Raw genomic sequence first — 23523 nt, forward strand, 5'->3', positions numbered from 1 at the left:
GGTGCTATACAAATAAATAATAATAATAATAATAATAATAATTATTATTATTATTATTATAATTATTTTATAATTTCTTGTCTTGGATCGTTGTATATATTCTTTTATCTTGATTTATATCTTATGTTTTGGATTTTTTTTACTTGTATTATTTGCTTATTATTATTATTATTATTAATAAGTGTATAATAATAATAGTAATAGCTATTATTATTATTATTATTATTATTATTATTATCATTATATCATTCATTGTCAGCATTTTTCATTATTTTTCAATTTGGTCTGGCCAAATGTGGTGATGGCTTTACAGCTCGGAAGAGAAAATCTGATTTCGAACATCAAATTAACCAGAGCATATTAATCACTCTTAAAATATGGCCAAAAACAGCAATCAAACATTAGATTAAACGCCATTCCTGTAATACATTATTGCGCAAGTCTATATTTATTAAAAGACCGATAAAAGTATGAATGCCCAATCCATGCATGATCACATGTTTAATCCTCTCGCAGCTCAAGTAAACTATGTGAAGAAGTGAACTTTTCGAGGAGTCCCTGAAGTAGTGATGGGAATTCCGGCTCTTTTTAGTGATCCAGATCATTTGGCTCAGCTCACCAAGAAGAGCCGGCTCTTTCGGCTCCCAAACGGCTCTTCATTTTACCACTTCTGCCTTTTATAATTCAGCCAAATTTAGCGCTGTTTTGACCTATGATTAGTACGTGTGCACATATATCACTTAAATTATTCAATTTAATTATACTAAACCTCATAATTTTTCTAGTGACAGCCCACCAAGCGTCCAATGCTGGGAAGCGTCGCGTCCCCTCGCGATAAAAAACGCCCCTGTGGACACGTACCATCACAGTCAGTGCATGGAGTGCCCGTGGTGCGGAGAAGATCATCTTATCATTCTACCTTGAATTAATAAAAAAAAAGAAAAAAAGAGCCGGCTCTTTGAACCGGCTCGTTCGCGACGACACATCCCTAGAAGGCAGCATCGCCATAGCAACAACTCAGTTTAGTTTGTCCACCTTACAGCCAACTTCCTCTCAGAAACACGATGCCCAAAAAGAAAGACAAGAAACAAGATGAAGGCAAGAAAACATCGAAAAAGGAAAGTTCTTCGACTCCTGCAGACAAAAGCGGGTCTGACAACAAAGAGAAGGATTTATATTTGACTCAAATACGATATTTGAACGAGCAGCTGGAGAGGTGAGGCGCTTCTAATGAGTCAGTTTAAGTTAATTTACTTTAATGGGAATGAGGTGGTAATATGTTAGTATGAGTTAATACATTGTAGATAACTTTGTTAGCCTTATTCTTCAATGTTGGATTAAACAAATCACGTCAGGGCACTTATATATATATATATATATATATATATATATATATATATATATATATATATATATATATATATATATGTATATATATATATATATACATATATATATATATATATATATATATATTAGGCTCTTTAAAAGTGTATATAAGCTATAACCAACATTGCAGATATCAACACATAACGTTAGAATAACAGGTGGTGTAGAGTACATTTACTCAACACCTCAGAAAAGTAAAGTACAGTAAAGTACAATTTTGTGGTATTTGTACTTTAGGCTTGAGTATTTCCATTTTCTGCTGATTAAACTTTAGACTTCAACTATAGGCAAATATTGTACTTTTTACTGTGATAGCTCTTGTTACTTTACAGATTAAAATATAAAATAATATATAAAAAATAAAATTATACTATATATATAAACATATATATATACATATATACATACACATATATATACACATCCATACACATATATATACACACACATACATATATACACATATATATATATATACACACATATATGTACATATATATATACATATATACACACATACATACATATATATACATACACATATATATATACAAATATATACATACACACATACTGTATATATATATATATACACATATATATACACACATACATACATACATACATACATATATAATATAAAAGCCATGTACTCAAATGTTTACTTGAGTAAAAAAATACAAAAGTTTTAGCATCAAAATATACTTAAAAGTACCAGAAAATAAATTTCAGATTAATGTATATTATATTATTGGATTATAATTATTGATGCATTAACGTTTACATCACTTTAATGTTGCAGCTGGTAAAGGTGGAGCTCATTTTAACTACTTTATCTCCTGGGAGGCTTGTTGTTAATTTCCCCTTGGGATCAATAAAGTTTTATCTTAATTTATAACCTTACATCATCATTTATTTGTTTATTATATGTTTGTTTTATTAATCTGAATCTGCAAAGTAACTTATGTTATATAAATGTACAGCAGTGGAGAAAAATTTGAATATTTTGCAGCAGGCCATATTGACATTTAGATCAAAAATTTTATTAATTGTGCCGCCCTACCTATAAACTATATACAGTAATTTAGTGTAATTCCTTGCCTTTTAAAGTGTTGACAAAGAAAAACTTAGTAAGGTATGTGATGGTGGTTAAATCAGAGTTTTCAAAGTTTGTTTATTTAACTTGTCGTGTTACGCACCCTTCAGTATCTTGAAAGTACTCTATTAAATATTATTTCATTTGAACTACTTTATCTGCTGGGAGGCTTGTTAGTTTCCCCCTGGGATCAATAAAGTTTTATTCTATATTTATAATGTTACATCATCATTTATTTGTTTATTATATGTTTGTATTATTAATCTGAATTTGCAAAGTAACTAAAGTTATCAAATAAATGCACAGTAGTGGAGACAAAAGTAGATTATTTTCCTCTGAATGTGGTGGAGTAGAAGTATAAAGTAGCAGAAATTGGAAATAGTGAAATACAAGTACCTCAGAATTGTACTTAAGTACAGTACTTGAATAAATGTACTTAGTTACTTTCCACAACTGCAAGAATCATCAAAGATGTTGTTCTTCATTACCTGCATGACCCTCTTCCTCGCCCAGATATCAGCTGAAATGTGATCAACTCGAGAGGCAGAAGAAGGACTTTGACTCTCAGTACAGTGAGCTGGAGGATGAGAAGAAGGACATTGTTGACTATCTGAAACGCTCCGTGCTGGAAAAGGAGGACGAGGTGGTCGAGCTGACGGAGCAGCTGGAGAGTCAGCGGCAGGCTGCCGATAAGAAAGGAGAGGCTCTGCAGCTGCAGCACGGTCAGCTGAGACAAGAGCTTCAAGACCGGATGGAAGAACTCAACGCACAAAACACAACACTTGGTGAGGCTGAATATCTCTGTAGTATCTATTTCTCTCTTCAAATGTTTTCAGAAACATCTTGTAGTGTACTGTTTAGCTGTAAAATGAGAAAGTTTGTGACCAGGCAGCCATGCTGAGATCAGTTGAGGAAATACCAAGCACAGCCCACCAGCCGGAGCAAACTTTGTCATTTTACAGCTAAACGGTACACTACAAGAAATTTTTCTGAAAACATTTGAGGAGAGAAATAGGCATTACAGTAACAGAATATTGATTCATATTTGATCAGTGATGCCTAGTTTGACCGTGATTGACAGCTGCCTCCGTTGAATGAACAGCCAATAGGAACGCTCTCTCTCTGAAATGACCTGTGATTGGCCAACGTCTCCCGTCACGGGTTAGATTTTTTAAAGCCTGAAAACAGAGCCATGAGGAGGTGCAGAAGTCTAGTTATCTCTCAGCACACTTGAATTACAATATGCTGAAAGGTTATTATGGAATCGTTGTCCAATGATGCCAAAAATATGCCTACTGCAGGTTTAACTCTAGATGGCCGCACTACATTGGTATTAATTGTTTTTTCCATCTCATTGGATATGTAGCATCAACACATAACTTGACTGACCATGGAAAGAAACAAGATGGACAGTTTAGCAACCTCTACACTGCATTTAACACAAACTAAATGCAGAAACAAACTCACTGGTTGAGTGAAACCACAAAGGTTTAACTCTCTCCTCTTCTCTCTCCTCCTCGAAGCGGTGAGGCTGGCTGGTCTGGAGGAGTTTCAGAAGCAGAAGGAGCAGTTGACGTCCAACAAGGAGTCTCTGGAGAAGCAGCTGACCAGTCAGGAGCAGGAACACAAAGCTGCCATCCACAGCCTGGAGATGAAAGCACTGCTGGAGAAGAAGAGGTTGAGACTGCTGATTTACTGACAGTATTACATCTGCAATTATAGCCTACAATTATAGCCTATCCTAACTATGAAAAACAAATTAAAAAATATAAAGCTGTTATGTGAAAAAATAACAAAAAATGCTGCAAAAAATCTATTAAATGTTTAAATTATTTACCCCAAAGGTTGGAGAAGGAGATGGAGAGCCACGTGGCAGTCATGGCGGCAGAGGTGCAGCACCTGGTGGACCAGAAGGTCCCAGACACGACCAGGTTGGCCCTTCAGGAGAACACAGAGGTTAAGGCTCGGATCGGCCAGCTGTCGGAGCACACTCAGGTCCTGATGGAGGAGAACTCGGCCCTGCGGGACCGTAAGAATCGTCTCAGTGTGGATGTGGACGTCCTGGAGCAAATGCTCAGCGAGACGTCCCGCGAGAGCTGCATCCGCAAGAAGGTACGCGTAACAAGAGGCCCAACGTACTGTAGGATCAGATGCAGTGGGTGTTGCTGTTTTAGAATAGATATAAACTCAATGATGTTTGCATGCATGATGTCTCCCCTCCATCAGGTGGTGGAGCAGCTTACAGAAAAGTGTCAGCAGCTGCAGGCGGAGCTGAAAGGCTGGAGACAACAACTCGAGCAGCTTAAGACCAAACACACTGGAGTCCTGGCTGAGATGGAGGCACTCAGGTCAAAGATTACCTTTTTACCAGTTAGTGTTGACACTGAAAAACAGACTTTAAAAAGTAAGAAAGGTGATAGGTTAACAGTCAAACTAGGCAGCTCTGATCCAATATGAATCAATATTCTGTTACTGTAATGCCTATTTCCCTGTCTGCATGTCAAATGAAGTATGCATTTTTAGTATGCAAGCCAGCATGCTTTTGTGGCTATTCTGACTCTGTGCAGCGGAGCAGGAGGGTCAAAGTTCAAGGTTCCAATAGTATGCATACTGCATGCAACAGTACGTACTTTTTACGGGCAGCTGCAGTATGTGCTAAAAGTAAAAAGAAAAAGTGTGAGATTTGAAACGTAGCCAGAGGCTTCACTCATGGTACTGGATGTAAACACACAGTCCGAGCCACATTAGTAATGAGAACTGATGAAATTACATTTTAATGACATTAAGCTGTACCTGTGTGTTTGGTTGGGTTTTCAGACGGGACCGGGCCTCTCTGTCCGAGCAGTGCAGTAAAAACGGAGCCGAGGTGAGCCGGCTGGAGGCGGAGCTACAAGAGGAGAGGAGGAGGAGGAGCAGGATGAAGAGCATCATGCAGGAAGCAGCCGTCGCTCTCAGAGACGCCCTGATGGTAAAAAAAAAAAAAACACAAAAAAAGTCTTGACCCTAAACATCAGGAACATCTGGACACACAAACATGTTCAAGTAAAGGTGGTTAGTTATCTCATCAGAAAAATGTCTTATTTTACGAGAGATTAGACAAACTCAAACCTAATTGCTAAATGATTTGTTTTTTTGCACTGCTGTTTCTGTGACAAACTTGGAGGTTTACAAAAACAGTACATATCTTTATTTATTGGTCAAAAACTAAGTTGTAATTATTTTTATTTAATAAACAAAGATGGACATTGTTAGTTGGCTGTAATGTACAAATTGGGAAGTTAAACATTTTCATCAATAGGACCGTAATCTAGGTTAGATACTTAGCCTAGCTGACACTTTAATTAAGTAAAATTAAAAACCTAGCTGACCATGTGTCTGCTGTCATGAAGTAAAATAACTTCCCCTAATTCACTAATGTAACTTCTGTACAATACATCCACTCTAAACACTATGATGTGATCATGCTGATCCAATCTACACACCTTTCTCCATTTCATCAAACCAGCTGAATTGCTAAGAAACACTCACCACTGAGCTAATTAAGCTGGTTAGCTTGTCGAAGTGTTAGAATGTATTTAAGGAATACTTCACCCACAAAATGTGTGTATCAGTTACTCACCCCGTGTTACCTTAAAATCTTGAAGGAAACTTTGTTTTTCTCTCATGTCTCATGTCTAAAACCTTAAAAGGTTTAAACTGCTGTGATAATGCGATGAGATTGTTTCAGCCTCTTGGAAACGTCTTCATGACTTCAGCCCCTGATGTTGGCTCTGTTCCCTGCAGGATGCTCCTACAGACAAGGACTCGGAGGTGGACTCTGCCGTCCAGTGGAAGCAGCTGATGGAGAAGCTGCTGGTGGTCTTGGACCGCCCCACACTCACCAACGCCACTGCTGAGGACGACCAGAATGAACTACTGACCTCTGACCCTGTAGCAGCCAGGTAACTGCATAATGTCTGTTGTTGTGCGACCACAATTATTTTGCTTTTTTTTAAGGACTGTGGGTGGAACTGGACTGTACACCACATTTTGAGAATATAATGTCCATCAACTACATATAGAAATAATCTATGATTTTAATATTCTTTGCATATTTAAGTGTATTTCTTTGGAAGATGATCCAATCACAACAAAGACATTCAAGTCTCAGATGTTGCCAATGAGGTTTTTCAGATTCAGCAGAGTGAAACCAAACTTCTGCTTTGTCACAATCATCCCGTTCCTTACAGTGAAGTAACCCTAGATCCAGCGTTGAGTTTCCAGTTCAAGCTGGCCCGCTACAGGCTGGGCGATCTTGGCCTTGTACCCCGACCCACGCCCAAACACAAACACATCCTCTCCAGGACGGGAGCAGATGCGTCCAGCAGCACCCACGTTCCTCTGCACAGGTTTGTTCACCTACTGGGTCTGTTGTGTGTGGAAATCCTGTTGTTCTCTATTAGCACTGCTGACTGGCTCGTGGGTACCAATAGAACCCGTTTTCATTCACATATCTTCAGGTCAGAGGTCAAGGGACCCCATTGAAAATGGCCATGACAGTTTTTCCTCGCCAGTATTTAGTGCAAGTTTGGAGCGTTATTTAGGATTCCTTAGGTTTTCTGGTTGCATATGATGCCAGTATCTTCACTCTAGCTTTAAAACTGAGCCCGCTACAACCTAAAAATCCCAAGTTGAGTTAATGCGTTAAAGAAATTAGCGGCGTTAAAACAAATTTGCATTAACGCGTTAACTTTGACAGCCCTAGTCGAAACTGAAAATTATAGTGCAAGAACTGTTAACCAGTTCTGGTGGAAAGAACATCGCCCTCGTGTTAAATTTAGGATTCCTTTTACAAAGAATATATTAATTATAGAGGAAAAAAATACCTCAGACATCATCATTCACCTTATTTTAGATTATTAACATCATTTTGATATTTACGGAGTCAGTCACCAGTTTAAAAAAATAAAGTTTGAATTTTCATTTTGCAAGAATATAGATCACTTTATTGTATATGATACAGTTTGTTGTGTTGGAGGTATACTATTTTATATAACTGCTCACTTATTTTACTGTTGTTGTTCTTTCGATCCCCTCAGGAAGTCGTCCAGTCAGAAAACAGCCAGCTCCATTAACCGGACTGATTCAGCTGTCGGACTTTTGACCTGCAGAAACTCATTCACTAAACCCAAATAACAAAACCCTTTATGTCTCCAAAAGGATCCAGTTAACCGTCTGCCCTTTGCAAAACACCCAAATTCATATAAATTTTGTGTTATAAATGTTTTGTTAAAATGCCACAAGTTACAAATAATGATGAATGCTAGAATTTACCGTAGCAGGAGGTCAAGTATTGAAGAGTTGGTAAACTGACCCAGTTTATAAATCAATTATAAAGTTTTTGATTCACTGATCATGACTTCCTGACAAAACATAACTGATGCTGTATTTTTGTGATAATGTGATGAGCAGCCAACAGCGGTGTAAGAAGTACTCAGATCTTTTACTAAAGTAAAAATAGCGACACCAAAGTGTATAGATACTCTATTACAAGTCCATTTTGCTTGAGTACAAAAGTAAAAGCATGAAAATATACTAAAAGTACAGAAAGTAATTATGCAGAATGGCCCATTTCAGAATAATACATATTATTGGATTATAATTATTGATGCATTTGCAGCTGGTAAATGTGGAGCTGATTTTAATAATCTTATATACTGCTGGGCTGCTTGTGAATTCCCCCCATCCCAGGGATCAATAAAGTTTTATTTAAATCTATGTATTACTAATTTGAATCTGCCAAGTAATTAAAGTTGTGCCAAAACACTGATTTGTGAAAAGTAGTAGTAATTTTATCCTTTCCTTTTGCCCTTACAAAGGTGAAATTATTGATGTTGTTTCAGATCATTCTGCTTTGATTTATGCTATTGTATTTTTGAGTTTTTTTTTTTTTTTTTTTACACTTTGATATGTCTTTGGGGGAAATTTTCTGTTTTCTTTTTGATTGTCATTGTTTTTGATCAACACTTAGAAGAATATACACTTGTGACCATGTTTTCATATAATGTTCCTCGTTTTCCTGAATGTATTGTTTTCTTAAAACTAAGATGTGTTTGATGTTAATTGATTTTTTTCATTGCTGATTTTTGCATCCAGCACCTTTTTGTTTTGTGGTAGTGTGCAGCAGTTTTTAGAGCATTTTGCTAAATGTTAGACGTTAACATTTTGTTTAGAAATAAAATATTTTTGGAGTGGAAAAAAAAAAAAGTATTTACTATCTCAGACTGAAAACATAAGATAAAACAGGCTGTGGTAACAGAAACATGACCCTCATGTGACTGCAGTTTAATTTCCCTTAAACGTGTTCAATGTTTACTTACCACAGATCTGTGGGTCATCAATGAAGACGAGACACTGATCTATATTCTTTAATTGATGTTTATTGTTATATGGCGAAGTCTCAGGCACTTCTCTTCTCATTGGAGGATGAAAGTCAGTACCTTGATGAACACTACAGGAGGACAGACAGCTCGTATTACACATGAGACAGACAGAAAGAAAATGGACACAAAAAGTAGGATAACTAAACTCTAATGACCACCGTATGTACAATGAAATACATATATCTGCATTAAAAACTATACTTTGATAAATATATAACTTCATGGGTCGTTAAGTAGTAATAGGAAATATTCAAAATACTGTGATTCTTCTTTTTAAATAGATACAAAGGATTTGTATAAAAGTACAATTTCTCCAGTCTAGGTCGCGTCTATTCATTCATGCATTCATCCACATGAGTTGTACACGTGCTGCAGGGAGCTTGGCGCACATGTGTGAGGCCGGGATGTCGAGGTCGAGCAATATATACAGGAAATATTTCCTCTTAACATGTGGGTGGATTATTCTCCATCTGTCTACTCTGATGAGCTAAAAAAAATAAAGAAAAATAAATCATAAATGTTTTGGTGCTCTTGAATGATCAACATTGAGCTTTAGACATTAAAAAAAAGTTGTCAAATTGCAAAAAAAAAGAGAAAAATTAAACAAAAAAAATGGCATTTAGTAGTTGAATTTGTGTCCGTGTTGGTTTGCTGTTTATTTCAGAAAGAATCTGACGGGACTGGAGGCACCGGCTGGTTACATTCATACTCAAAGGGCACTTTGGGCTCGTCAGTGTGCACATAAATAAAAATATTTCCAGAAATCTCATTGGTTGGTTGGTTGGTTGGTTGGTGCTTGGGATTGAGTCCCTCATCCAGCGGTGGGTAAGGCATCGTTCAGCGTGAACCAATAGCAGCGCAGGGTTTGTAGGGAGAGACGGGGCCTCTAATCAAACATGCCCCTCCGAGTGGGACTTGGTGACATCTTTCTGCCGAGTCGAGGTGTTCCCTACAATATAAACACACAGGTATGAAGGTTTAATGTGACAGTCGACATGTAAAGAGACGTGATATTAGAAGAGCAGGGTGGTTTATAAAGGGGAGGGAGTGATGAGGACGTACAGGTGACTGGGCTTTGGAGAAGTTGACGTGGGCATAAAGCAACACGGCGATGTCCTTGTGTCCTGCTTCCAGAGCGATGGACAGGGCATTACTCTCATCCTGAACAGAAGACAACAAGAAGATGCAACAAAGAATAAAAGATGAATTATCAAATAGTTGCCAATTAATTTACTGTCAATTGTCTAATCGTTTCAGCTGTACCTGTATAAACTGTTGGATAGTTCAATTTATAACAAAGCATCATATTTTAGAATGTCTTTGCATGTTTTTTAAAGCAAGAAGTTTAATTTGTAAAGTAACTAAAGCTGTCAAATAAATATAATGGAGTAAAACGTACAATATTTCCCTCTGAGTTGTAGTGGAGTAGAGGTAGAGAGTGGCATGAAAACAAAATACTCAAGTAAAGTACCTCATATTTGTACTTAAGTGCAGCACTTGAGAGTAAATGTACTTAGTTACTCACGCTGTCGCTTAGCGTGGCGTCACAGCCGGGTTGAGCCAGCAGCAGTTTGACGATCTCGACGTGTCCGTGTTCGCTGGCGCACATCAGCGCCGTGGAGCCCTCGTCGTCCTGGATGTTGACGTCGGCCCCGTGAGCCAGCAGAGCCCGAACCATGTCCATCCTGCCGTGACTGACCGCCAGCATCAGCCCCGTCTGACCAGCCTGACGGCACAGAGACAACAGCACGGTGAGGGAACAGGCTTTATATTAATGTTTTATATATTCAAGTGGCTTGTTTGGGGTTAAGATTAAGATTAAGATAAAATAAGATAAGATAAGATGAGATGAGCCTTTATTGATCCCCAGAGGTTGTTGCAGCAGCACAGGGACAGAAATAGAAGTAACCACAAATACATAGAGGAAGGTAAATAATAGAGGTATATAAAACTAAAATAAGAATAGTAGTAAAAATTGAAACAAAACAAGTGCAATTAAAGACAAAAATAAAGTGACTGGTGTGATTAATAGCAGCAGAAGGTCTTGTGTATATAAACAGTGTACACCAGAATAATATATATGATAAAGGAAATCTTCTCCCCCTCCACCACAGACCCAAACTTAAAATACAAATAAAAAAACGTTCTTCTACTGTAAACATCGTCACACATGATGTCTAACATGTTCTACAGTGTTACACAAAGTCTGTATAACTCTCAAAAATACAAACAGTTACCTTCCTTCACCACTTGGTGTCACTAAAGTACTATTATTGCTAATTCAGGGTAAAAATACATCTGAATTTAAACTATCTGGTAAAATCTTTTTTCAGTTACTCTTTCAACTGAAACTCTTGTGCATCATCTGGTTTTATGTTTCTGATTTATTAATGAATCACAAAAAACAAGACAAAAATATTCATTTTTGAAGCATTCAAAATAACCTTTCATAATCTGGTATAATCAGTAAATTTCTGCCTCTTGTTAGATTTAACCTGCTTAATTGAAAAACAAAGATTTGTCCTGACAACCTTCATTTCCCTGCTCATTGAAACCTGAACCATGTGACCTCTGACCTCTCCGTCACTGACCTGGCTGGCTCGAGCGTTGACGTCGCCCTTGCTAAAGAGCTCCTCCACAATAGACATGTCCTTGGGCGACTCCACTGCGGCCAGCGCGGCCAGCATGATGGGCGTGTATCCCGCCTTGTTCTGCTGGTTCACGTTACACACATCTGAAACACACACACACACACACACACACACACACACACACCATGTTTAAAGCTGCTCGAGGGAACACCTCTTCAGTGCGGGTGGTCTGAAACGCTTGTATGCTACGACTCGGTCTGTGATTGACTTGTCGCTGCCCGTCACTCAACAACACAGTAATGTACAGGGACGTGTGTCAGGCCTGTGACTTCTCCTTGGACCACGATGCATTGATCCTTGCAAAAAGAGACAAGACATCAGAGCCATCAGATGGGAGGTGAGGCGGGTATGAGGGTGGCTGCCCGGCCCACTGAGGGGAGCAGAGGTCTAAGGAACTGGGAGGACAAAGACTACAATGGGAACAGGGGGGTGGATGTACTGTCACAGAGCACAAGGACACAAAAGGCCGAGCAGACAAAAGGCTTTTGGAGCAGCGAGTGGCCGGGACCTCATCACACTCTATTGAGCCTTCAGGGAGAGCGCTGCATGGCAGTGGAGGAGGAAGTATTCTGATCCTTTAGCTGAGTAAAAGTATAGTAAAGATACTCTGGTACAAGTAAAAGTCCTGCATGAAAAATGTTACTTTAGTAAAAGTATAATAAAGAAAATATACTTAAAGGAGTATTAAAAGTAGGGCTATCAAAGTTAACGCGATAACGCAATAACGCTTAATGCAAATTTGTTTTAACGCCACTAATTTCTTTAACTTAAGGCAGCAAAGGGGCCCCTTGACCTCAAGATATGTTAATGTAAATGGGTTCCATGGGTACCCATGAATCTCGCCTTTACAGACATGCCCACTTTATGACACACTGACAGCTGTTGTTGCCTGTTGGGCTTGAGTTTGCCATGTTATGATTTGAGCATATTTTTTATGTTAAATGCAGTACCTGTGAGGGTTTATGGACAATATTTGAGTATTAAATACTTGACAAATCTCCGTTTAATGTAGATTTTGAACAGATAAAAAATGTGAGATTAGTTTGCAATTAATTGCAATTAACTATGGACAATCATGCGATTAAATATTTTAACTGATTGACAGCCCTTATTAAAAGTAAAAGTACTCAATGCAGAAAAATGGAGTAAAACAAAACACTTGGCTGCATTTTAAACAGAGCAAAGAATCTAAGGGTTTTGATGGATTAGCAAAGCTTTGAAACATTTTAGAAACATTGGACAACAGATTCCATTCAATTTATTATTCAACACAAACAGGTAATAAAATAGATGCTGCTTGAGATTATGCACCGAACTCAACACAAGCAAACATTCAGCTATGCTTTGTGGCCACACTTAGATGAACAAACACCTTTCCTGCTCCTCTCACCTGCATCCAGCAGCTTCTTCACCACCTGGAAGTTGGAGTGCGACACGCTGTAGTGCAGCGCCGTGTTGCCGTTGCCGTCGGCCATGTTGACGATGTGGCGCAGCACAGCCGGAGAGATGGTCCCGAAGGAGCCCAGGTAGTCCTCCACCATGCCTGCCACCGCCGCCTTCTGGCTGGACACGCGAAACCACTCGTGCTGCACCGTGTTCAGACAGGCTCTCTGAGGAGGCAGGATGAGGACTCCATCAATTAGTTGTCAACTATTAAATTAATTGCCAACTAGGATTCCAGTTTCTAAAATGTGAATATTTTCTGGTTTCTTTACTTCTCTAAGACAGTAAACTGAATTCTTGAACAAAACTTTGTTTTTCTCACGTCTCCACAGTGAACAAAGCATCAAAAAACTGAGAAAAGTCTTGATGAAGTAAATAGGCCACGTTTAACAACACCAAAACTATATCAAAGCAGCTGTTTACAAACTCTCACACAACTGGTGCAGTATAATCCAAGTCTCATTTATCCTCGTATGCTCACTACTTCCCAAACACATGCATCTTCCCTAAAATGTCACTATTTAAAAACGCAGCCTAAACAGTGCCATGCTTGCGCAGGCGGGCGAGTAGCGTCGTAAACAGATGTTTTGATATAGTCTGCTATTGTTAAACGCTGGCCCCATTTACTTCAAGTCAACAAGACTTTTCTCTGTTTTTTCATTCTTTGTTCACCGTGGAGGTATGAGAGAAAAACAAAGTTTTCTTCAAGAATTCAAGGTAACACGGGGTGAGTAATTAATATACAAATGATCATTTGAATATGACAAAAAGAAACTCCTCACCAGATCTTTACTGCTCACAGCTTTTGGGTCACTGAGGTGAGCTTTGAGAACGTTGCTGGCAGCCAGCATCTTCTCACTCAGCTCATACCTTTGGAGACAATCAATAGTTACTATTTTAACATTCAAATAACATCAATCCCATTTTGCTGCATTTAATTTGCCCTTTATCTAATAACGGATCCGTATTACAAAATCCCACATTAATGTGACAGAAAAAAGTCCAACTGCAGCTGGTTTTATCAGATCATGTAGCAATTATTTTAACTTGTTTAGACGCTGCATGTATAAAATATCATTTATTTATCATTATTATTCAGCTAGTTCTTTACTGTGTAGAGAGAGGTGAGATTGAAGGCTAATTTTCAGCTGTGGTTGGACAATAAAGTTTTTATTCTATTCATCAATGGTCTGTAGTTTCACAACCAGTACTGCTTAGCTTCTACTTCTTCTATTTAACTCCTACAGAGTGGAAATACAGAGTACCAATACATTGAAACAGCTATTGACCAAAAAAGTTTTAAATCCATCTTTATTTTTTATGCCTGTTTTTATATTCATTATCTGAAGTATAAAAAACTGAATAAATACTTGTTTAAAAAGTAGGGTTTAATATAATAAAAATACAAAAACGTTTTAACTGTTTTATGATAAGAGAGATTTAAATGCTCAGTTGTGATGATGATAGATCGTCCCTGGTGTATGCTAATCCTACTATGCCTGCCTACCTGTATAAACCTGAGCTGCCTATAGTTTAAAGACAAATTCTTTGGATCAAAGCAAAACAAAGAACCAGTAAAACACTCTGAACATAACACATGGCTCCTACAAACACATCTGTACACTCATCCAGCTTTCTGATCACTTCACTATGATCATTCAGTAGGGTAGTTTTGAACAGTATATTTAATAGTGATCCTCTTTAACCCACCTCTCTCTCTCCTTCTCTGAACTTTCCTCTTCGTCCTCCTTCTTCTTCTTCACATCCTCGGCTCCCTCGGGCTGAAACTCCTCCCTGCCGCTGTTTCCCTCCACGTTCTTATATTCCTCCTCATTTCCTACGAACTCCTTCTCCTCATCCTCCTCCTCTTCGTCCGACCCCGAGGAGCTGCTGTCCTCTGAGCTGGAGTCGTCACTTGATGTAGTCTCATACCTGCTTTGCCACAAGAGGGCGATAAAAGCACAGACATTCAAAGACTCAGGTGTTTGCACAAAACAAAAAAATCAGATTTCATGATGTTTGGATCTCCACGTGGATGTTAACAAGCCCAGTTTAAGAGAACGAACATCAACAGCCTTGTAGAAATGTAAAACAACAGCACCTTTAACCTCACTTGGGATACTTAAAAACACTAATACACAACAGAATCACCACATTCAAAACAGCTAACAGGCATCTTAAACTGCAATGTTAAAGATAATCTACTTAAATATTCATTACGGTGATTCATTTCCGACTCACCCTCCGTTCACACCGACAAACTGCAGGTTCTTCTTGGTGCCGTTTGAGTCGGGTCGGCCATCTTTCTTCTTCATGATGGATTTCAGGGTGTTCTGACTGCACAACTGCCCTGAAGGAGAGAAGAGTGAACATTATGTTAGACAAGGAGGTCACATCGGAGTTGATCACAAAGCGCCAACATCAAAGTAAAAGTGACATTTATCTGGAGTTTATGGATCATAGACACAAGTTTGTTTTAGTTTTAGATATGTCAGTTGCTTCTATAATGCCCTTAATGAGGACACAGCTGCTGTATGTAAAATGTATCTAAAAGATGAACTGAGACTGTTCATGTTACTGGAGATAGATAGGTGTATGGATACAACACAATGACAAATTGTCCAGAAACCCTCACAGGTACTGCATTTAGCATACAAATATGCTAAAATCATAACATGGCAAACTCAAGCCCAACAGACAACAACAGCTGTCAGGGTGCTGACTTGACTATGACTTGCCCCAAACTGCATGTGATATTCATTCACATATCTTGAGGTCAGCGTTATTTAACCAATGGATTCCTTTGGTTTTCTAGTTTCATATGATGCCAGCATCTTAACTCTAGGTTTTAAAAATTGCAAGTTGCGTTAATGCGTCAAAGAAATTAGTGGCGTTAAAAAGAATTTGCGCTATGACGGCCCTAAATCTTACATGTAAAATGTATCTAAAAGATGAACTGAGACTGTTCACTCTTTTGTCACAGCAGCAGTACATGAACAAACCACACTGAACAAAGAATAGTGCAAAAACACACAAAACATTAAATATCAAAACTTCAAACATGTGCATGTGCAGTATATAGTGTGCAAAATTGATGTATTTATATGTCTGTAGAAAACTGTGAAGTTTCTATAAACTCTGTTTCTTTTTCTTCTTGTATTATTACATTTCTGACTGAATTTTCCTCATAAAATCTCCTCTCCTGCAACATCAAAAGTCTCCTGCAGTTACAGCTTAACTAACCAGCTCAGTCAGTTCATTTACAAATGGCCCGATAACGCCTGAATGACCCACTGAAGGTTCTCTGACATGATCAAGAGCTTTGGCAAAGAGCAAAGTAGCCATTAAGTGTCCGTCTCACGCTCTTTCCAAAGCACTCTGTCAGCGCGGAGCTGGAAGTTTCCCCAAACCCTGAAAGTATCTCAGTCATTTTAAACACAGGCCTTCGAAAACCAAAATACCAGCCGAGAGCCAGAAACACTCAGCACATCTGCCAAGACATGCCCCGAATCGAGGGGCCTCTTTACTGCTCCGGGGGACAGCGGAGTGTGTGTGTGTGTTCATGTATCAACATGCAGTAGTCGCATGTGTGTCTACATTGGCGTGAGCACGCTCAGTAGCAACAGAGTCATTCAGCACGTTTCCCGTGTTTTGACAGGTGGGAGCGTGAGGAGCTCGTCAGGAGGAATCCAGGTAGATGGTGATGATTGCGAATATGTTTTGCCGGTTGCCTGGTTTACAGTGGTGAAAAGTAATTAAGTACATTTACTCAAGTACTGTACTAAGTATAATTTCGAGATACTTGTACTTTACTTGAGTATTTCAATTTTATGTTACTTTATACTTCACTTGAATTTGGAGGCAAACATTGTAATTTTTACTGCGCTACATTTATTTGATAACTTTAGTTTAACTTTGCATGTTCAGATTAGTAACAAAATATAATTCAACTAATACATTATGATGTAATATTATAGATTAATGTACCCAGCAGTTTATAAAGTAATTCAAACCAGCTCCAACATGTAAGCAATGTACAGATCAATGAGTCACTCATTATAATCCAGTAAAATATATCATACTTTTGGTACTTTAAGTATATTTTCATGCTAATACTTTTGTACTTTCACTATTGTAACAGAGTATTTCTACACCGTAGTACTGCTTCTTTTACTTAAGTATGAAATCAAGAGTACTTCTTCCATTATTGCTGGTTTATATATGAAGTGTGTGTGAAACCCCATAAAGGTTTTTCAGATCGTTTAGCAGCCATATTTTAAATAACCATGAAAATGTGCAGCTATTTCTAAACCAACTGTAATATTATCACTTCAGCACTGAAGAAGTCCATTTTGTGATCGTGAGAACAGATTTTTAGCGGGCTAACCAAAGCCTCGACCATCTGGTCAGATAACTATCACTGCAAAAACATCACTAATAACAGCCTCCAGCTCTGCTTTCCATGTGTTGGCTCTGAAGAGCAGCATGCTGGAGTTAGAAATCAAAGAATGACCAGTTTTTAACGACAATGCCGCAGGACAAGTGACCTAAACACACAGACAAGACCAACTGAGGAGTTAATTATGGCCAAAGCCGTACCATGTAGCGCTGTAGACATCTGCAGGTCCATACGGCTCTTCTGCTCCGCTGCACTGATCTGCTGCTGTGCAGGTGTGTTGGCAGGTTTATCTTCAGCAGTCAGGCCGGATGAACTCTTCTCCATGTGTGAGCACTCTGTCCGAAGCTGCTGACTGCTCTCTGAAAAGGAGGAAAGTCAAACAAAGTCAGTTTCTAAATGCACAGGTAGGACAGGACTGAAAGTTTAATGCCATTAAAAAAAGGTACCCTGTGTGGTTTCTGATCACTACACCATACTGTATGAAATTGTGTAAAATCAGCTTTGCTAACGTTTAATGAGGAAATATGTAAGAAGTATAGAGAATATAAATGTTAGTCAGACCTTGATAATGATACACACACACGATGCAATTTGCTAAGAAAAAGTAAATGTACCATGCTTTTACCACCAACTGCTTTCATTTTTACTCACACTTAAATACAACTTTAAAAAAACCCAAACAACAAGAAGCTTTAAAACCGCTAACTGCCAGGCATATTTTAATGACAAGTTGGCATGGTGCATTTACCTTTGCTATATCTCAATAAAGTGACAATAAAATGAAACTACAACCAACTGACTGCTTAAAGGAGAAACCTTTCATTATTATTATTATTATTATTATTATTATTATTATTATTATTACCTTATTTGCGACTCCTTGTATTAAGAAATCCAACTTCAACCATTTTGCTATCAGCGTCTTCACCAGTGGTGGAAGAACTAAGTATTCATATACTAATACAAGACTGTGAAAATACTCCACTGCAAGTAAAAGTCCTGCATTCAAAACCTCATAATAGTATGTATCAGTAAAACACACTTAAAGTCAGTTTGGGTGTTTTGAAGTGGGGTTGTATGAGGTACTTATCCATAGTAGGTCGACCGTAGTCTACAGTGAGTAATACACCTACTACGGACTATGGTCGACCTACTATGGATAAGTACCTCACACAACCCCACTCAACATTCAACTTTTCACTGGACAGGAAGGAGATGAAAAACTGTGATCTGTAAAGTAACTAAAGCTGTCAGACAAATGTAGTAGAAGGACAACTAGAAAAGTACAATGTTTGTCTCTGAGATGTAGTGGAGTATAAAGTTGCATAAAATGGAAATACTCAAGTAAAGTACCTTGAATCAGTACTTGAGTAAATGTACTTAGTTACATTCCACCACCAGGTCTTCACAGACACATTTTTGTTCCCACTTTGTTTATTGTGTTCAGTGCTGTGATTGAACTGACATTATTTACGTGAACAGGAACTACGTCTGTTTAGTCATTCCACATTCCAGAAGAGGCCAGAAACAAGCTCGCTCACAAACACAAGACAATCGCCCTGCGTTCATGTGCCAGCCGGCATGAATGCATGTTATGTAACTCAGAAGGAACCATGAATCAGCATCAACAGTGAGGTGTTAGTGGAGGCAGGAGCGGCCCGCAAAAACAACAAGAGGCCGATTGGTGCGACGTTAACGGGTTCCCAAAAAGAAATGAGCTCATTGTTGGTTCACGTCCAAAGCCCCCGCTGCATTTTTCAGGGTCAGAGATAACTTTGGCCTGTCCGATCCAATCAGGATTCTCTGTGGACGGTGTGTGAACGCTCTAACCACAACCCCCCCACCCCACACACACACGCTCCACACTAGATCTTCTACAGTACAGCTGAGACTGGGCTGGCAGTCGGTCATTTACGTTGTCTCTACATTATCTCTACAGCTGCTTTATTGTCCTCTGAACAGCCCTGCCAATTGCAATTAATTTATTTAAATTAAATTTAAATATACTTTGGAGTATGTTTTATCTTTTTGCTTTTTTATCTTATATCATTGTTCTGCATTTTATTCCATTTTATTTTTGTATTATTATTATTAATTGTCTGATTTTATTTGCCTCATTGCAGAGCTGAAATGTTTTAATCCTGGTTCTACCATGTAAAGCACTTTATAACGTTGTTCTGAAAAGTGCTGTATATATGAAGTTTATTATTATTATTATTTTATATTTATAGTTTATACCTTTAAAATGTTGACTTGTAATAAGAGACAGACATATGAAACTAATTTAATCTATTGAGCAACAAACTGAGGAAGAGAAAAAGAAAGTAATCAAACCCTCAGGCACTAATTACATGACTGCTTGCTTGTCAGCTATTTTGCAAGATACTGTGTGTGTATGTGTGTGTGTGTGTGTTTGTGTGTGTGTGTGTTTGTGTGTGTGTGTGTGCGCTTGCGTGTACATTTTCTGTTGTCTGCCCTTGAAACTATGCACTGATTGCCTGGCATGACTTTCAGCCAATTATCACAAGAACCATTTATGTTTCTGCAACAATTTTGAGCATGTGGAACCATCAGCATCCTCAGAGCTGGATGTGGTAAACCGCTCACCTTCATTCGAGTCCGACTGCAGCTTCTGGATGTCCTCGGCGCTTCCGGACTTCATGACCGAGTTGATGGACGACAGCGTGCTGACCAGCTGACTGTTGATGGACCCAAACTGGGACTGGGGCTGACCGAAAGCGTCCGCAAGCTCGCTGTAGTTCTCCGCCAGCAGCATTTGTTGCTCCTGCAGCAGCTTCTGGACCCTCTCGATGTAGTGGTCCAGTCCGGCGCCCCCCTGGGCCTGAGCTTGCAGTGGCGCAGCCTCAGTCTCAACCTCCACAGTCTCTTTGCTGCTGCTTGTGACACAATCAGCTGGCTGGGAGGGGCCGCATGCTATGTTCCTTGTTTTTAATCCGATCAAGAAGTTTTCATGGATGCTAACTGGTCCCACCCCACATTCTTTGGTTTTAGTAGAGCTCGATTTGCCAAGGAATGACTCCACATCTGTGCTGGTTCCAATCGAACGCATCTTTGCTGTTGAGTGAACATCTTTGATAAGTCCTTCCCCGGCAGCAACCGTCCTCGTTTCAGTCACAGCCGTGTTGGTGTGCCTGTCACAAGTGACCAACCCCATATCAGTGAAGGAGTCAGTCAGTACAGCTGTTTTTGTGTTGGTGGATTTGCTCTCAACTTCTGTCTCAGTATTGGTCTGCTGAGTTGCCGACTCAGGAGCAGCCATGACTCCAGAGTCCACTTTGCTGACATAATCTGGGTCAGTTCCTTGCGACACCAGCGTCTTGACGGGACTAACGATCACATCCACTGAACAATCTCCGCAGCCGATTGATCTTGACTCTTTGCTCAACTCCGTCATGGGTTTGCAGAGAACCAAGCTATCTACTGATTCCTCTGTGTTAACTCCAACCTCGCAAACATTCAGCTCCGTGCCCACCTGCTGCTGGCATGTCTCCACCCGTCTCCCTACACACTGGTCGTTTACCTCCACACGCTCATGCACCACCCACCGGTCCATCGGGATCTCTGGGCCTGTGGCAATACTATGCACGCTGGGTTGACAGGACACTCCTATAGTGTGTAACGTTTTAGCTGTGTTAGCATGGCTGAACTCCAGATGGTCACCCACTCCCACGCTGCGCATCTGGACTTTGGCCTCCACACAGGCGTTGTACATCTCAGGCCTGGCCATCAAACCTTTGTCCACTTTTTTCTTGTTTGTCCCACCGGCCGCTTGCAGCTCTAGTTTAAGCTTTCCCATCTCTATTTGGTGCGTGGCTTCTTTGAGCTGCACATCAAGGCGGTAGATCTTCTCCTTCAGCGATTCGATGGTCTGCTGCTGGAGCTCGATCTCTCTCTCAGCCTCACTGGTCATGCCCAGCATGGCCTCAGTCACGCCAACCGCAGCGCTGCGCATTTCCTGCCGCTCCGTCGACACTCCCGCATCCCGGAAACAATGTCTATTCGTCCTCTGATTGACAGGAAGGTTGTTCATGTTTTCATCGGTAACTATGCCAATGGACTTTTGGTGGGCCCGGTTCTGCGTGAGCTTATGAGGCTGAATTTCAGTCACATTATTGTCCAGGGTCGTCTTCTCCAGAGCTTGGACATCAGCGGCCAGACGTCTAAACTCCTCCAGCTGCTTAACGCTCTGTTCCTGGGCTTCAGGCTCCATGATGTGCAGCTCCGTTTCCTTTTGGATGGGGCCCGGGTTCTCCATTTGGTCAGCGCTGCCTACACTGTAGGAACGCTTGCGGAAGCCACCGGGACCTTGATTTTTGGACTGAGCGGCCAATTGTCTTTTCTCTTCCTGAAGAACAGCAATCTTAACCTGTAAGATAGGAATGGTTTTCACCTGCTCCTCCAGCTCTTTCAGCTTCTTGAGGGCCACGACCATCTGCTCCCGGATTTGTTGAAGGTGTAACGGGCTGACGTTTGTGACCGGCGTGGCCATGCCGGAGCTCATGGGGCTGTGGCGGATGGAGCTGCCCAAGGAGGGCGGGTAGTAGGGGTTGTACTCTCCATTGGGGAGGTGACCGTTGATGGGGAGAGGATGATGGGTGCTGGGAGAGATCTGGCTTGGGGCCATGGAGCCTGAGTAAGAGGACAGCGAGCTGCTGGAGCCCATGCCGCCGAAGCTGGCGAGACGGCGGCGGGGCATCGGAGGCTCGCTGTGCGGCTGCATGAGCAGACGCTCCTGTTCCAGCCGAAGACGCGTCTCCATGAGGGTCTTCTCCACTTGGGGGTTGTGACGAGGGGCAAACCTTGGCGAAGGAGGTGGCAGGAGCAGTCTCTGCTCCGTGATGCTCAAGTAGGATTGTTGCAGGGGGGCTTCACCGGTTGCTCTGGAGAGGGTGGGGGTCAGCGGCGCAGCGACCTGGGGCCCGGAGGTGAAGAAGACTGGGGACTGCTTGTCGTCGCTGTTGGAGGAGGACAGGGAGTCTGTGGAGGTCCATTCAGCCTGCGTGCTGCCCCCGCCAGTGCTGCCCCGAGGCACCGCCAAGGGTTTGGCCAGTTTGGGCTTCCTCTGGATACTCAGCTTCTTAATGGTGTTGCCCCTCTCAATGTCATCGACATATTTGAGGAAGTCCAGGTCTAGCTGATAACCGTAGGGAGTTTCAACATAGTAGGGGGCCACAGACTCCTTCTCGTCCTCTGTGCTTGGGCATCTTTGTCCTCTTTCTGAAACAGAGACCACAAGAACATAAAGTTAGTTCAGATTTTTGTGTTTTTGTAAAGACCGAAAACAAAAACCTGCAGGGAATAAAGGTAACATGTATAGAAAACTATCACAGGAATTTAAAAAAGGATGCATTTGTTGCCCTGAAGCAGCTCGAGTGTCAGGCAAAGTGTTAAGTGTTTCCTCGGCCGCTGACAATCACCATAATTGACAGTGCGAGTACAAACACGTCTCAAGTTTCTCACATCGCTGCAGGAAAAGTGTGAGTGATAATCATTTTGGCAAGGGGTGGTTTAGTCAGCCCAAAACTATGCAAGATGCAACTATGTGAGGCAAACACCAAATAGCAAGGGGCGTAGTAAATGTCAAAATAAAAACAAAATATTGGTTTACTTGTGTAATTCAGCTGGTTGAGGTTTGTGGAAAGCTTGTGACAGAGAGTGTTGTTTACAAAGCTCGGATAAGAGACGAGCCAAAGGGTCAGAAAAACAGACAATGTCGATACTTTCCAGTCCAAAATCCATCCGTTATGTCAACACTTGAGCTTTTACAGACACAAATTAACACATTTTGAGTTCTCAGTTTGAAGACAGACATAAAAAAAAAAAGCAGCAACAATGAATGTCTTGAATTCATACGCTTTGTACGGATCAGTCAAAGCTGCTTAAAGTCCAAACTCCACACTCCCCGTCAGAGAGAGTCTATAGAGCCAGTCAGCTTTCCAGGCCATTAGAGACTCCACTACATTCACACTGTGTTGGCTAAATGCAGCGTCTTGTTCTTGGTATGCCTGGAACTCTCACCGACTAAAGCAAACACAGGCTGGAAATAAACAGCCTAGCTCTTCCTCTCCACCCCACCAGCCCCGGCTACTTCTTCTCCTCCCG

The 23523-nt window shown here is 40.4% G+C and overlaps 2 protein-coding genes across 4 annotated transcripts in view; one reads left to right on the plus strand and one right to left on the minus strand.

Moving 5' to 3' along the window:
* The first annotated feature begins 1024 nt into the window (after positions 1 to 1024).
* On the plus strand, positions 1025 to 8341 carry LOC119492423 (cilia- and flagella-associated protein 157-like). The gene is made up of 9 exons (XM_037776870.1): positions 1025 to 1216; positions 2999 to 3270; positions 4009 to 4162; positions 4330 to 4597; positions 4712 to 4833; positions 5303 to 5453; positions 6269 to 6426; positions 6715 to 6873; positions 7564 to 8341. Exons 1-9 carry the CDS (start codon positions 1065 to 1067, stop codon positions 7658 to 7660), a joined length of 1533 nt encoding a protein of 510 aa, XP_037632798.1. The 5' UTR covers positions 1025 to 1064; the 3' UTR covers positions 7661 to 8341.
* A 543-nt stretch (positions 8342 to 8884) lies between these two features.
* kank1a (KN motif and ankyrin repeat domains 1a) overlaps positions 8885 to 23523 on the minus strand; it is a 56655-nt gene continuing 42016 nt past the window's right edge. For all 3 annotated transcript variants that reach the window (XM_037776850.1, XM_037776851.1, XM_037776852.1), the window contains exons 3-12: positions 20008 to 22638; positions 17601 to 17759; positions 15243 to 15351; positions 14712 to 14933; positions 13784 to 13871; positions 12949 to 13168; positions 11499 to 11641; positions 10433 to 10633; positions 9970 to 10068; positions 8885 to 9856 (exon numbers count right to left, since the gene is read on the minus strand). In XM_037776850.1, coding sequence (XP_037632778.1) covers positions 9794 to 9856; positions 9970 to 10068; positions 10433 to 10633; positions 11499 to 11641; positions 12949 to 13168; positions 13784 to 13871; positions 14712 to 14933; positions 15243 to 15351; positions 17601 to 17759; positions 20008 to 22638 — 3935 coding nt within the window. In that variant the 3' untranslated portion in view covers positions 8885 to 9793. The remainder of the gene's footprint in view (positions 9857 to 9969; positions 10069 to 10432; positions 10634 to 11498; positions 11642 to 12948; positions 13169 to 13783; positions 13872 to 14711; positions 14934 to 15242; positions 15352 to 17600; positions 17760 to 20007; positions 22639 to 23523) is intronic.

Source organism: Sebastes umbrosus, chromosome 8 (genome assembly GCF_015220745.1).
Source record: "Sebastes umbrosus isolate fSebUmb1 chromosome 8, fSebUmb1.pri, whole genome shotgun sequence".
Taxonomy (NCBI): Eukaryota; Metazoa; Chordata; class Actinopteri; order Perciformes; family Sebastidae; genus Sebastes; species Sebastes umbrosus.